The sequence below is a fragment of the Manis pentadactyla genome, chromosome 7, assembly GCF_030020395.1.
Source record: "Manis pentadactyla isolate mManPen7 chromosome 7, mManPen7.hap1, whole genome shotgun sequence".
Taxonomy (NCBI): Eukaryota; Metazoa; Chordata; class Mammalia; order Pholidota; family Manidae; genus Manis; species Manis pentadactyla.
Window position 1 is genome coordinate 25,127,265 of NC_080025.1, and position 15,803 is coordinate 25,143,067.

General features: G+C 35.6%; 1 protein-coding gene across 2 annotated transcripts in view; it reads right to left on the reverse strand.

Annotated features, from left to right (window-relative positions):
- The window catches only part of ADAM32 (ADAM metallopeptidase domain 32), a 131,499-nt gene extending 116,352 nt beyond the window's left edge, over positions 1–15,147 (reverse strand). Inside the window, exons 1-7 of one of the 2 annotated variants that reach the window (XM_036932172.2) lie at positions 14,514–15,147; positions 12,218–12,293; positions 11,064–11,140; positions 9,620–9,797; positions 6,807–6,875; positions 3,542–3,613; positions 3,181–3,347 (exon numbers count right to left, since the gene is read on the reverse strand). In XM_036932172.2, coding sequence (XP_036788067.2) covers positions 3,181–3,347; positions 3,542–3,613; positions 6,807–6,875; positions 9,620–9,797; positions 11,064–11,140; positions 12,218–12,271 — 617 coding nt within the window. In that variant the 5' untranslated portion in view covers positions 12,272–12,293; positions 14,514–15,147. The remainder of the gene's footprint in view (positions 1–3,180; positions 3,348–3,541; positions 3,614–6,806; positions 6,876–9,619; positions 9,798–11,063; positions 11,141–12,217; positions 12,294–14,513) is intronic. The other variant, XM_057505182.1, reaches the window with a different exon arrangement.
- Between the last annotated feature and the right edge of the window lie 656 nt (positions 15,148–15,803).

Sequence of the window (15,803 nt, forward strand, 5' to 3'; positions counted from 1 at the left end):
ATGTAAGAATTTGTACTCCATGTAAGAACTTGTTCATTATGCATCAGAAGATTGGAGACTGACGAAAATTAGGCTTGGGGTGGATTAATGATTGTGCATTGAGTATTGACTCCCCCATACAGAATTTTATTGTTGTTAACAACTATTTGATCAATAAATATGAGAGATGCCCTCACACACACACACACAAATATATATATATATATATATATATATATATATATATATATATATATATATATAAACACACTTCCAATTGTAAAATAAATAAGTAACCGGGATGTAATGTATAGCATAAGGAATATAGTCAAAATATTGTAACAACTTGGTATGGTGATAGCTGGTACCTAGAATTATCATGTATATAAATGTTGAATCACTGTGTTGTACACCTGAAACTAATGTAATGTAATACTGTGTGTCAACTACCCTTCAATAAAAATAAATAAAAATAAATAAATAAAAAATAAAAAAATAAAAAAAAAGATTGTCATTTAAATTTGAAGCAGGGATTAAACAATTTCCAGATATACAAAAGTTGAGGGAATTCACCTCCCACGAACCATCTCTACAGTGTATTTTAAAGGGACTGCTCTAGATGGAACTGCTCCTAAGGCTAAATAGCTGTCACCAGAAAAAATAAAACCACAGTAACATAAGTACACCAATTAATTACTAAGTAAATACAAAATTAAACCAATCACCCACAAAGTCAGTAAAGGGATACACAATGAGTACACAATATGACACCTAATATATACAAAGTGAAGGAGGGAGAAGATGGGAGAAATAAAAAGAACCTTTAGATTGTGTTTGAAACAGCGTAATAAGTGAGTTAAGTTAGACTGTTAGATAGGAAAGAAGCTGCCCTTGAATCTTCAGCAACCACAAATCTACAGTCTGCAATGGCAACAAGAAGACATCTATCAATAATCACCCTAAAAGTAAATGGACTGAATGCACCAATCAAAAGACACAGAGCTACAGAATGGATAAAAAAACAAGACCCATCTATATGCTGCCTAGAAGAGACTCAGTTCAAACACAAAAACACACACAGGCTAAAAGTGAAGGGATGGAAAAAGATATTTCAGGCAAATAATAGGGAGAAAAAAGCAGGAGTAGTAATACTTGTATCAGACAAAATAGGTGTCAAAACAGAGAAAGTAACAAGAGACAAAGGAGGACATTATATAATGATAAAGGGGTCAGTCCAACAAGAGGATATAATCATTATAAATATCTATGCACCCAATACAGGAACACCAACATATGTGAAACAAACACTAACAGAATTAAAGAGAGAAACAGAATGCAATGCATTCACTTTAGGAGACTTTAACCCATCATTCACTCCAAAGGACAGATCAACCAGACAGAAAATAAGTAAGGAGACAGAGGCACTGAACAACACATTAGAACAGATGGACCTAACAGACATCTACAGCACACTCCACCCAAAAGCAGCAGGATACACATTCTTTTCAAGTGCATATGGAACATTTTCCAGAGTAGATCACATACTAGGCCACAAAAAGACCCTCAGTAAATTCAGAAGGATTGAATTTGTGCCGACAAGCTTTCAGACCACAAAGGTATGAAACCAGAAACAAATAATGCAAAGAAAACAAAAAAGCCCACAACAATATGAAGGCTTAACAACATGCTCCTAAATAACCAATGGATCAATGACCAAATAAAAACAGAGATCAAGCAATATATGGAGACAAATGACAACAGTAATTCAACACCGCAAAATCTGTGGGACACAGCGAAGGCTGTGCTAACAGGGAAGTATATTGCAATACAGGCCTACCTCAGGAAAGAAGAACAATCCCATATGAACAGTCTAAACTCACAATTAACTAAACTAGAAAAAGAAGAACAAATGAGGCCCAAAGTCACTTGAAGGAGGGACATAATAAAGATCAGAGAAGAAATAAATAGAATTGAGAAGAATAAAACAATAGAAAGAATCAATGAAAGCAGGACCTGGTTCTTTGAGAAAATAAACAAAATAGACAAACCCCTAGCCAGACTTATCAAGAAAAAAGAGTCTACACACACAAACAGTATCAGAAATGAGAAAGGAAAAATCACTACAGATACCACAGAAATACAAAGAATTATTAGAGAATTAAAAAAGACATATGCACCCCTATGTTTATCGCAATACTATTTACAATAGCCAAGATATGGAAGCAACCTAAGTGTCCATCAGTAGATGAATGGATAAAGATGTGGTACATATACATAATGGAATATTATTCATCCATAAGAAGAAAACAAATCCTATCATTTGCAACAATATGGATGGAGCTAAAGGGTATTATGCTCAGTGAAATAAGCCAGGCAGAGAAAGACAAGTGCTAAATGATTTCCCGCATTTGTGGAGTATAACAACAAAGCAAAACTGAAGGAACAAAACAGCAGCAGACTCACAGACTCCATGAAGGGACTAGTGGTTATCAAAGGGAAGGGGTTGGGGAGGAAGGGAGAAGGGGAATAAGGGGCATTATAATTAGCACACACAATATAGGTGGGTCACAGGGAAGGCAGTACAGCATGGAGAAAACACATAGTGACTCTATAGCATATTACTATGCTGGTGGACAATGACTGCAATGGGATGGGAGGGACTTGATAATATTGGGGAATGTTGAAACCACAATGTTGCTCATGTGAAACCTTCATAAGATTGTATATCAATGATATACAATCTTAATTTAAAGAAGAAACTAAAATTTTTAAATCATGCATAAATTTCCTTAGGATAAAATATTAACAACCCACTTTACCAAGTCTTCGATTAAAACTCGCTAACAAAAGTATAAACTTCATAAGATAAATCCCATCTTTTCACATAGCGGTTAAGATTATAGGCTCTGGAGTTACAAACTGTTGGTTCAAACCCTAGATACACCACTAGGTATAAAAGTCCTGACATTGTGTAACCTCTTGAAATCTCAATCTTTTCATCAGGAAAAGGTTGATAAGCATGGAAATAAACTTCAGCTATCTTTTTTATTGTCTGACAACTAGAAAGAGAGCTTGAGGCCTGAAAAAAGCACATAACGAATAATCAAAGTGTGACTAGTCAGAAATGAATAACAATTCCCTAAATTAAGCTATGTCATCATAGATCTTTGTTTTCTAAGAAAACTGAAACATTATCCTTACATGAATAAATATGCAATATCATGAGGCCGTAGGGTAAGATAGGACTTTTTCCATTCTGAAAATCTATGCAATAATTCATCTGCCTCACCAACTGTAGAAATCTTATTTTTATCTGACCACAATTCCAATGATGTCAGTACAACAGTAAGTTTAAGTTGGGCAAACATCTAAAAACAGAAGAGATAAATACATGAAAAATTAATTTTTTATTTTATAATAACCAAAAAGATTAACTCAATGTTTTACACTCAGTTTACATGGATGACTTAATTATTCAGAAATGCCACATCAAGTTTATTCAAACTATAATTTTAAAACTAGTATGTATTTTTCTACCCAATATGAAAAGGAAATTACTTACCGAATTTACAAGGCCAATAATTTCGATGATTTTATTTGTTACTTTCATGCTATCAGAGCCCAAGTAATCATACTGAAAAAGAGAATTAATTTTAAATTTAAATATTTTGTTATGCAATATGTTTGATATTTACTCTCCATCTATTCTCAGAGATTTGAGGCTGCTTTGGGATTAGAAGAATTCAGAACAGACAGTAATAAATAAAAGAAATGAATATAAATTAGATCACTCCTACATGCTGCTGGGAATGGAAACTCATATAGCCATTCTGGAAAGTTATTTGGCAGCTTCTTTCAAAACAAATAAAAAAATTCTTCCCATATGACCCAGCAATTATACTTCTGGGCCTCGATCCCAAAGAAATAAAAACTGGATGCTCACAAAAAACCTACACATGAGCGTTCATAACAGTTCTACTCATAATAGCCCCAAACTGGAAACAACTTCTATGTCCTTCAGTGGTTAACTGGTTAAACAGACAATAGTCCATTCATACCATGGACTACTTACTCAGTAATAAAAAGGAGCTTAATTGTTTATATATGGAACAGCTTGGATAAACCTCAAGAACTTATGCTGAGTATTCGAGATGACATGTATGTAATATTCCTGAAATCATAGAGATGAAAGCCGCCTGGTGATTGCCAGAGGTTAAGGAGGCATGCGGGGGAATATGGGTGTGACTGTAAGAGCTAACGTAAGGGAGTCTGTGGTGAGGATACTGCTGAGTGTCTTCCTTGTGGAGATGGTTACACAAGGCTACATATGCAATACTACAGCATGAAACTACACACACACACACACACACACACAAAACTGAGTGTGTTTCTACCTGTTGAAATCTGAAATGAGCTCTGTGGAATGTGCCACTGCCAAATTCCATATCTATAAATCATCTCCCTAAAGTACTGTATGTCCTAGATGTTCCACAGGACCCTCGAGTTAAACACCTCCAAAACTATCTGCCCTCCAATATCTATGCCTATTTACATTTCCACTACTTTAATGAATGGTATTATCACCTATAACCCCCCACTTTTGTTACACTACATGTTCATGAGACCAGAACTTCTGTTGTGTTCACTGCTCTATCCCCAATAAACAGAACAGTAACTGGAATCAAGATGATGCACAAGAAACTTATTCAGTGAACTGAATAAATCAAGTCAACTTAGAAGTCTGAATTCAACCTCACTGAACTTTTAAAATTGTCCTTTTCTTTCTATACTAATACTACTAACTTATAAATTTCCAACTTTATTACTAGAACAGTCTCTTAAATGGTTCCTCCTTCCCCAATTTTCCCACCAGTAATCCAGTCCCTACACTACTATAAAAATGATGATTCTAAAATTAAAACATGAACGTGTCACTCCCCTGCTTAAAATTTTTCAGTGACTGTCCATTCTTCATTTCATCGCTTTCCATCCACCTTCTACAACCCTGTGTATTACTCATCCTAAATTTCCTGCAGTATTCTAAAAAGAATCTTCTCTCATATTTACCTACCCTTGCAAAGAAATATTTTTGACAAAGTCTTCACTGGTCCCACCCTCCCCCTACTACACAAATTAACCAATCCCGAACCCAGCCCCCAACCACCTCCTTCATGAGGTTCTTCCTATCCAAGCCATTAACTCCCTTGCCCTAATCACCTGAAGGCCAGGTACCAGACAACTAGAGACAACCCCTGTACCCCAGAACCACTGGAACTGTTACGAACTAGCCAGTCCTAAACCTGTTTACCTGGCCTCACACATTCTTTCCCACGAAAACCACAATCAAGGATCCTGCACAAGTTGTGCCCTAGCTGGTTACTAGAATAAGAATCTGTATTACTCTGAATCTGTCACCCTCTCTCCTCACCTACCTTGGCTTCTCGTGCTGTGCCCTCTCCTCTTGGGAACTGTGAATAGCAAACTCTTTCCAACAGCAACTATCTCCTGATCTGTTGACCTCATATAGTAAAAACACCCTACATTTTAAAACACCTCCTTGCATGCTGGTATAGTGCCCCAGGTTACAGCTGTGTGTTTCTATGTCTTTCTCCATTATTGGGCTGTGTTTTTATATACCATATGCTTCCCTCAATCATGGTGCAGATTTACAAAGCTACAGCTGTTGATTTGAAATTTGTGAGGTAATTAAAGACAATATCATTGTTGTTCTTTCCATGCCCAACACCTAGTAACACAGGTGTCATAGCTGGCTCAATGTTCCTTTTTTAAAAGAATATGTAAATATGTATAAGAACATAGAAAAGGGATGTTTAATGAGCATTTTTTTGGCTGGCAAACTTGGAAATCTGGACAAAAAGCTTTTAAAACAGTCAACCTGGAAAAAAATTACTTTCATAATTTAAAATATTCCCTGGAAATTTAGTCATTATTACTAGAAATATCTTAGTTTTTCTTAAATGTTTCCTTAACCATTTTCCCTATACTCCAATAAACCAAGTATTTTCATATCCTTCTTCAAATCTCATCTGTCTCTGACCCCCAACGCTGGCTCTCTGACAAGCTCTGCAATCCGACGAACAGAAGGGGAATGAGCATGACTCATACTCTCTGCGGGACTCCATCCAACCAAATGCTATCATCACAGCAAAGCCTGGAATTTTCACCCCTGTTTTCTGAAATCTTTGAAATATAGGGGGAATAAAAACACACCTGCCTGGGTTCAAGATTATCACCCCAAATCCTGAAGTTCAGAGGTCCTAAAATTGTTTACGGGAATCAGGGATCTAGAGGTGGGTTCAGACCAGGTGAACAACATACTGGAACAGGCGCACCATCAAAAACTGCTTAAAATAACCTTGATACCTTATTGAAAGCAGTTCTCATAAATGGTATCACTATCATCATTTTTGTACCAACAAGTACCATATATGGTGAAACATTCCTTAGATTGCATACTGCTTTTCAAGTACCCTAAAACAGAAATTAGAAGCTTCAAGAATTTCACTTAAGACAAATAATCACCATTCAAAAATATTGTGGATTGAACAGGCCCTGATGGGAAGTACCGCTAAAAAAAAAAAGACAAAAAACATTTTGTGATACAGGACTGTTATGTGAAGATTTCAAATAAAACATTTTTGATAGAAGTAGTGTAATTTTAAACATCTGGTTTTCAGTTTGCGAATTTTTCCACTTTTCTGTGACATGTGAGTAAGAAGACTGGCATCTTTAAGTTCAGTTCAAATTAAGGATAATCATACATTCACATCAAATATTTAAATGCAAAGAAAAAGCAAAACACATACCAAAACTTTGTCCACCACAATATGCATTTCTAGATAAAGAGGAATTAAATTTTGAGTAGCTGATTCTGACTAGAAAAAAGAAAAACAGTATTTAAAAATGTAAAATTTTCATAAATTGTTTATTCTGAACTTTCACAGTCTTTTCACCCTTACTGAGGTATAACTGACAAATAAAAATTATATTTACAAATAATGCATAAGACTTGATGTTTTCACAAATATATATACACTGTGAAATAATTGCCACATTCAAGCTAATTAACATATCCACCTCACATTGTAACCATTTTATTTTCTTTTTTTGGTGAGAACACAGAAGATCAACCCCCTTAGCAAATTTCCAGTTTATAATATGCTACTAACTACCGTCACATTATTGTATATTAAATCAGAACATTCCTCTTGTATAACTGACCTTTGTACCCTTTGACCAACACTTCTCCATTTCTCTTTGTCCCCAGCACCTGGCAATGACTGTTTTACCCTCTGTGTCTATGAGCCTGGCTGTTTTAGATTCCACATGAGTTTCATGTAGTATTTTTCTTTCTGTGCCTGGTTTATTTCACTTAGCATAACATCTGCCAGTTTCATCCACATTGTCACAAATGGCAGGATTACCTTCTTTATTTAGAATGAACAACATTCCATTGTATAAATTTATATACCTTTATATATGTCACATTTTCTCTCTCCTTCATCCATCAATGGACATTAAGGTTGTGTATCTGAGCTATTGTGAATTATGCTGCAATGAGCACAAGAGTGTAGAGATCTCTTCAAGATACTGATTTCATTTCCTATGAATAAATACCCAGAATTGGAACTGCTGGATCTCTTTTAAAAAGTAGCTCTCTTTTTAATACTTTGAGAAACCTCCATACTGTTTTCCTTGGTGGCTGCACCAATTACATTCCCACCAACAGTGCACGACTGGTCCCTTCCCTCCACATCCTCACCAACACTTGCTTATTTCTTGTCTTGGTGCATCAGCCACTCTGACTGAGGTGAGGCGATATCTCATCGTGGATCTGATTTGTGTTTCCCTTATGACTAGCCATGTGGAGCATCTTTCCTGTGTCTGTTGGCCATCTGTGAATCTCCTTTGGCAAACTGTCTATTCAGATCTTCTGTCCAGTTTTTAACTGGGTTGTTTGTTTTCTTGCTTTTGAGTCATATAATTTCTTTATGCATTTTTAATACTAGTCCCTTATCAGAGATAAAATCTGCAAATATTTTCTCCCATCAGTAAGTTGTCTTTTCACTTTGTTGATAGTTTCCTTTGTTGTGCAGCAGCTCTTATGGATGTTGCAGCCTCACTTATTTACTTATGCTTTTGTTGCTTTTGCTTTTTGGTGTCAGATTTAAAAAATCATCATCAAGACCTACACCAAGGAGCTTACTACCTATGTTTCTTCACAGAGTTTTATGGTTTGGGGTTTTTTGTTCAAGTCTTTCATCCCTTATGAGTTAATCTTGCCATTTGTGACAACACAGATGGACCCTGAGGGCCTCATGCAAAGGGAAATAAGTCAGATAAATAAAGACAAATATCCTATGATCTCACTTATGTGTAGTTTAAACAAATACAAAATACCAAACTTTCATGTGCAGAGAACAGATTGCTAGTTACCAGAGGCAGAGTGGGGATAAAGGGGTGAATGCATGAAGGGGGTCAAAAGGTACAAACTTCCTGTTATAAGATAAGTAAGTTCTGAGAAGGTAATGTACAGAGGTGACTATAGTTAACAGCACTTTAATGTATGTTTGAAAGTTGCTAAGGGTAAAGTTCTCATCACAAGAAAAAAAATTTGTAACTGAGTGGTAATGGATCTTAACTAGACCTACAGTGGTATTCATTTCACAAAATATACAAATGTCAAATCAGTATGTCGTACACCTTAAATTAATATAATGTTACATGCCAATTACATCTCAATAAAACTGGAAAAAAAATTTAAGTACAAATAAATATTTTAAAAGAGTCACAGATTCTAGATGTTAAGCAAAAGCACAACCAAAACAGGGTGTGCCAACCTCTTGCTCTATAGCCACAAAAACAGAGCGAGACAAGGATCTGAGGGGATCTGGGCAGAGCAGCAACACTGTCCAACACACTGCATGATCTAAGCCATTGTAGACCTCCTAAGTTCTTAGAAAGAAAATAAAATGTTCAGTATTTAGTTAATAACGTGTCACTCTAAGTTATAAGCATGCATGTGCCAGCGCCGGAAGCTTTGGTACATTTCACCGTCCGCTGGGGCCCTGTATTCTTTGGTTACAGGCTTAGAAGCTATTACAGAGACACAAAAAGTAATAGTGCATTTAACAAGACTGGAGTTCATTTCTCCCTCACATAAAAATCTGAAGAGGTATGGTGACAGTCTCGTGAAGTCTTCAAGAGTAGGGCTCATTCTACCTTATTGCTTTGCTATGTTTCTATCATCCTTATCCTGTGGACTATGACGTATCAACACCATTCACGGAAAAACTTCCAGGAATACAGAGGCAAAAGCAGTAACCAAGTTTAAGTTTATATTGAATATACACTTCTAAATATTGAAAAGTTGAAGCATGTAATAAACAAAATAAAAATTTAAATTAAAATTAGTCATAAAAAGTAAAAGATTATTACAAGGAGAAAAAGGTGATGTATATAGTTCAAAAGAAGTTGTAAGGTTACGAAAAGGTTAGGATTTTCTCAAGTAAAGGTATTTGTTACAGCTATAAAACAAGTTAATAAATTTATTTTTAAATATAAGCTAAATAAAAGCAATGACTACCTTGAAAGTAGCAATATAACATACACAACTCACTTTTTCGCTTATAAAAATGCCATCGCCCATAGGGCTTTGTTCTAGGCTGCAATTATTTTCAGGATGAACTGCAGACTCATTATTTTCATTCCTCAATTTATAAAGAAGATGCTGAAATCCACCTGTAGGTTCCAGAGGTCTAATTCTATAAGAAACATTTTCAAATTGCAGTATTCCTCTGTAAAGTGAAGGATAAAAATTTAAGTTCTTTTGATCAAGTCTTTATTATAAAACAGACAGTATTGAAGGCAGAGGAGGCAGTGGTTTAGGAGAAAGAATAGGAAGAGGAGAATGTACAGAACATTTTTGAACTCAGTACTTTGATGCATTTTGGAGATGACTCTGAAGAGACAGAAGACCTCTTCCAATCCACAAAGCCAGCGCTCCATTTCGCTCTCTTTGTAGTTATAAATGCAGCAGCAGTTATGTAATCAGCTGCTAGGTGTGTAAGTATACAGCATTAAAATGCCAGGCAGTTCCCCTGCCTGCCAAGTCAGTGACTTAATGAAAGCAACAATAAACAGAAATTGTGTATATCTCTCTGGTTGACACTGCTTTTGAAAAATGATTACATTGCTTATGTAACAAAAGGATATATATATATATATATATATAAAATGAGCAACTTAATTTATAAAAATAAAACTTAGCAATAATTATGAAAACCATTCATTTTGTTTATGCACAGTCTGAATAAGAAACTAAAAGCAAGATTTTAAAGAATAGGCAAGTTTTATAACTATTCTCTCCTGAATACATGTAACAGTTCAAGTGACTTCTTCCTAAAAAAACAAATTTCAAGGTCCCATATAAAAAGCACTAAAGAACATTTGTTTGTGCAAACAAGGATTCTATGTTACAAAATGAAGGTGAAGGATTTCCTCACGGAATGGAAAACTCTAAGCACTAAGGTAGGAATCCTACAATTCTCAGAAAGTTTAAGACAATAATATTATTAGTAAAATATGAGCACTGCATTAGCAATCAGTTGTTTTTGTAGAATTTTCCAGTTCTCTCTAAAGATGGCTTTCCTTGAAAAAAAGCATGTCTTGTTTATCTTCATATCTCCAAACAATAGGCTAGTATCTGGTATATGGTATCAAAAATACTCTATTTGCTGAAAAAATAAGCTATCCTAAACTCAGCTCTTCCAACTTGCCATAGTCAAGCACATTCAATTGTCATTTCTGTAGTTAAGAAAAAAACAAGACACAGAGCAAGGAGACTAGGAAATCCAAACCCCCAAGGAAGTTGAAATGTCTCTGGTCAGTGGGGAAAGTGAAGAGAAGTAAGAAAAAAAACATGTTCAGAGGATGATATCTCTGAATATTCTGCACAATGGGGATCCTCTTCTAGCTCTACATGTAACATAAACACAACTAATTCACTGCAGTCAAATATCATAACTATGGTGTTCACATGTCAACAACAGAAAATACAGAACCTCAGTCCAGAGCACACGCTGAGTGAAACAACAGAATTCGGATATCCTTCTATGTACCCTTGGTAGTAGCAGTGAGTCTAGGAGGAAAAAAAGTAAGTTGTTACTTAGGAACTGATAAAACTTCCTAATGATTTCTTACTTTTATGCTTGATAGAATTTTCTGAATATAGTTCACTGTCTCCATGGCTTCTATCGGTATGAATTAAGTGACATTCAGAAGTCTCCCTGTATTTTCCACTTTTACTATATTAGCTACTGTTCAGATTAATACTTAGGGTTATTATTTTACACCCTGCTTCCAAAGTGGTAACCAATATTTTAGGTAAAATTATTTCCCAGTATATAATTTTAGGTTATCAATTAAAAGACAAAGATTGTGAATCTGAATTTCTTTAAAAATCTAGTATTTTGCTAAAAATGTAAGGGCATAGGAAGATTAAAGAGCTAGAAAAAGATACATCATATCAACAGAAACCAAAGAATGTTTCTGAAGCTGTACTAATACAGGAAGTGTGTCCTTAAGGTAAGAAGCATTATTAGTAACTTTGGTTTTCACTTCGTAATTGATAGATTATCCCATGGAGGGCTTTGAGCAGAGAAGCTATGTGAGATCTGACTCTGTTTTAATAGGATCAATTGGGCTGCCATGTTAAGAACTGACTCAGGAGATGGCAGTGGGTGAGAACAGAGAGATTATGACAATAATCCAAACTAGATATGATGGTTACTTAGGAAAGAGGGTTATCAGAGGATGGAGGCAGAGGAAGAGGGTGGATTCTGTATACATAATTTGAGAGAGTCAATAGTATTTATTACTGGAAGGGATGGGGGTTAAAAAAAGGAAAGGTTTTCAAAGTATGATTCTGTGTCCAGTAATATTTGTTGATTTCATTGTTCTTAAATTTTATATTCATTCACTCAAAAAAATGCAAACTGATTAATTAGTGCCTATGTTCTAAACAGAGTGAAGGTTTTAAGGCAATCTAGTTTGTCTTTCCCAAAATTTTAGGAAAGCCTAATAATGGAGGAAATGAGGCAATATAAGTAGATCTATTTACTATATCCCTTTGGAATAGAGTCTTCTGTATTAGGAAAGCATTTAATCCATGTAAAAAAGGTTTTAAAACTCTGTAAAATATAGAATTTAATCTTACCTGAATATTTGGAGAATAAGAACTCACAGATTCTTGTTTATACAAATAAACCATGAAATTATCTGCTAAAAAATATCTGAATATAAAAAAGAGAATTTTAAAGCTTATTCTTTTTGAAACATAAAAAGCAGTGGTCAGCAAACTAAATGAAGTTTTGTGTACACAACCACAGCTGTTCATATATGTATATATGCTTTCATGCTACAACAGCAGATTGAGTTATTTGAACAGAGATAGTATAGCTCTCAAAGCCTAAAATATTTGCTGTCCAAGCCTTTAGAGAACAAGTATGTCAAACCCTGACAGAGGCAGTATTTTCTTCTGACATACAATTTTATCCAAAGAAATACACATTTACTCAAAATAATTTTACTATTTTAGTGGACTTTTTAAATGCAAATAACAAAAAGAGACTACAAGATGAGAGAAAAGCATTTAAAAATTTCCAGACATGTACTTGATACAGGATTATGAGTTTTCTGTCCTTCCGTTCTTTCTAAATTTTACTATCATACATACATATTATCCTTCATACTGAAGTGGAAGAGTATTATGTAAAAGTCTTATTAATCTGAAAATACAAGCCTAAGATCAACTGTCCCTGGAATCAGCCCCCATAGTTATTATGCTGTTTCAGTTACGCTCACAATTCAATGTGACATCACTAGACCACTCAGACTAGCTTCTCTTGGAATCCTCCCCAAAACCATCTCATAGAGGTTACTACTAACCCCCGAAGAGTCAGACCCAAAAGCCAGTTTGAAGTCAGGTAGAACTACTTTGACCCACTTTATGCTGCCGAGCACCTTCCTTCAACCACCTTCTCTTCAGTTTCAGTTCTGCCACTCCTGGGTTTCCCTCGGGTCTTTCTGTCTTTTGTAAGTCCCTTCCTCTGGGTCCTTGCTTTCTCCCTTAAAGGTTTCCACTGCATTCGATTCTGGATTATTTTTCCTTCTCACCTTTAACATTTGCCCCACCTCTGCAGATTGTCTTGTTCATTTCTGGTGCTTCATTTATACCTTTACAAAAGATGGCTTTGCACCCCACACCCCGCTCCAACATTCTCAACTAAACCTAACTGCCCCCTGGACATTTCTCCTGGAGTGTCCCACAAGCGCTTCAAACTCAACTTTTCCAAAAATGAGTACATACTTCCCCTGACTCGGATCTGTTCCCCTTCTCCTCACTGTCCCACCAAATCTCCGCCACCAATAGATCCAATCTGCTAGCTAATATTTTTTTTTGCCACCTCAGTTCAGCTTAAAAAAACAAAATCCAACTACATAGTCACAGTTCTGCTTCGCATTATTTCTCATAATAAGTATTTGTAATAGCTTTTTGATTGTTATTATGCGGTCCTATCATCATGCAGGTAATTTCCCAACACAGTATCCACATGCTTTATCCATCTCCCATGCTCCAGTCCCTATGTTTACTACCTCTGTTTAGAGTCCTGATAAGATGTTCAAATCACTTTCCCTCTTATACACTTAAAAGTCCTTTGGGCGGTCATTTACCATATTCTTCTTCCCATCTGTGTAAAAGAGATTAACTCTTTTACTCAAAGCCATTGTTTGACATCTTACATAGTCAATCACTTGTTTACCTATCTCCCTCTAAGATACCTGCCCTCAACCAAAAAAATGTTTCTTCTTTCTTAAAAAGCATTCATTTGAGCCTCCAGTCTTCTCTGCTGAACATTTTTGAAAAAGTTACTTACACTTACTGCTTTCAGTTTCCCACAATACACCCCTCCCTAACACCATGCAGTCTATAGCTCAACACCCAAAATGTAACTGAAACTGCCCTCACAAAAGTCACAAATTGCTTCCAAGCCAACCTTTCTCAACTGGGTATCCACCTGAGAGTCAAACGCTACAGAAACCTATTTCAGTTATTTTCTCAATTCTCTGAAGAATGGTACAAGGATGGTACTATTTTCCATAAACTACTCACAGCTCCCTCAATTATGATCCAATTTCTGTATTAAATCCCTTATTCCATATCCCTGGCTGTGGGCCTGTCTCACTGATCAGACCCCAGCTGATACAATCAGTCAGAGAGTTACTTCTTATTGTGACATACGGCCCTGATTATGTAGGTCCTGAAGCTTCTGTCAACTTGGCATTGTATGGATAAATCTTCAGGAGGTGAGGTCCTCTTCTTTCTGTTCCTGACTGCCCCCCACCATTCACAAAAGACCACCAGACGTATTAGAACAAAAAATGTATTGTAAGTTCACAAACTCAAATAAAAATTTTTTTTAAAAATCCAAAACTGAAGAATAAAAAATTACCTTGGCTTTAGGTGCACAGTGTACAGCTTCTCATCTATTGGAATATTATAGGATACCTGTTCCTAGAGAATCCAGAACAACTGAGAGTGAAAACAAATATAATACAAGTGAAACAGCAATTTTACATCAGTTCATCCCTCCAAACAATGCTTAGACTATCTTGTTTAAAGTGTCTCCGACTATGCGTGATTTAAAGTCTGCAACAGTATGTCAAAAATTATAACACTTATTTATTATGTAATCTATTCTTACTATTTTCACAAAAATAAACCCAACCTAAGAGTTTATATAGGATCAGAATTCTGTATGTAACTGAATTTGAAACTCTTCTGAAAGAGACTATGTGCTTTGCTGTAATGTCTTTTCAGGTGGCATCACTGGGATAATAAAGTGTCTACATCAGTAAAGCTCACTCCATCAGCACAAAAATTGCATATTTTAACCATTTTCCTAAAATACATCGTCTACCTCCTTTATTTCTAACCAAAGTTTCTTGGACAAAATTTGGTATTGTTTTTGACTCTGTCACTGCTATTTTCAAGTTAAAACATATATGGTTACATAAGCTGTAATATCAATAGGTCAGTAAAACTGAGTGATGAGATTTTCTCCACCAAAAGAGAACATGTAAAAAAACAAGAGCTAGAGCATTAAAGAAAATAAAACTTAAAGCATATAAAAAAACAAAAAGACACAAATACCAGAACACAGAAAAAGATAAGCCTTCCAGGATCTGGTAAAATAAGAAGCAACTAGGAAACTATAAAAATCAATAAAGAACAAGGCAGGTTATTGAAAGGTCTAATGAATGGTCAAAAACGAGAACAGAAAGGTTGATATCACTGTTGTTCAGTCAGGTTGATAACATGCACCCCCTGCTATGATGTGAGGAGAGCACTTTCCCTCTATGACACTCTTCCCTGAACTCATGATCCCTGTCTAACCACAAGAAAACATCAGAGAATTCCAAATTGAGGGACATTCTACAAAATATCTGACCAATACTCTAAAACTGTCAGGGTCATAAAAATAATGAGGAAGGACTGAGAAACTGAGCAAAGGGGACTGGGGAGACATAGCAACCAGCTGCACAGGAGCAGCTGGATTGGGTCCTGGAACAGAAAAAGGCCATTAGGGAACAGACTCATGAGACACAAATAAAGCCTGTAGTTTAGTTAACAGTAATATATCAATGTTAATGTCTTTGTTTGCCCAAATGTAATGTATCGGCATGGTTATAAAAGAAGTTAACTTTAGGGGAAACTGGGTGAACATATATAGGAACTCTCT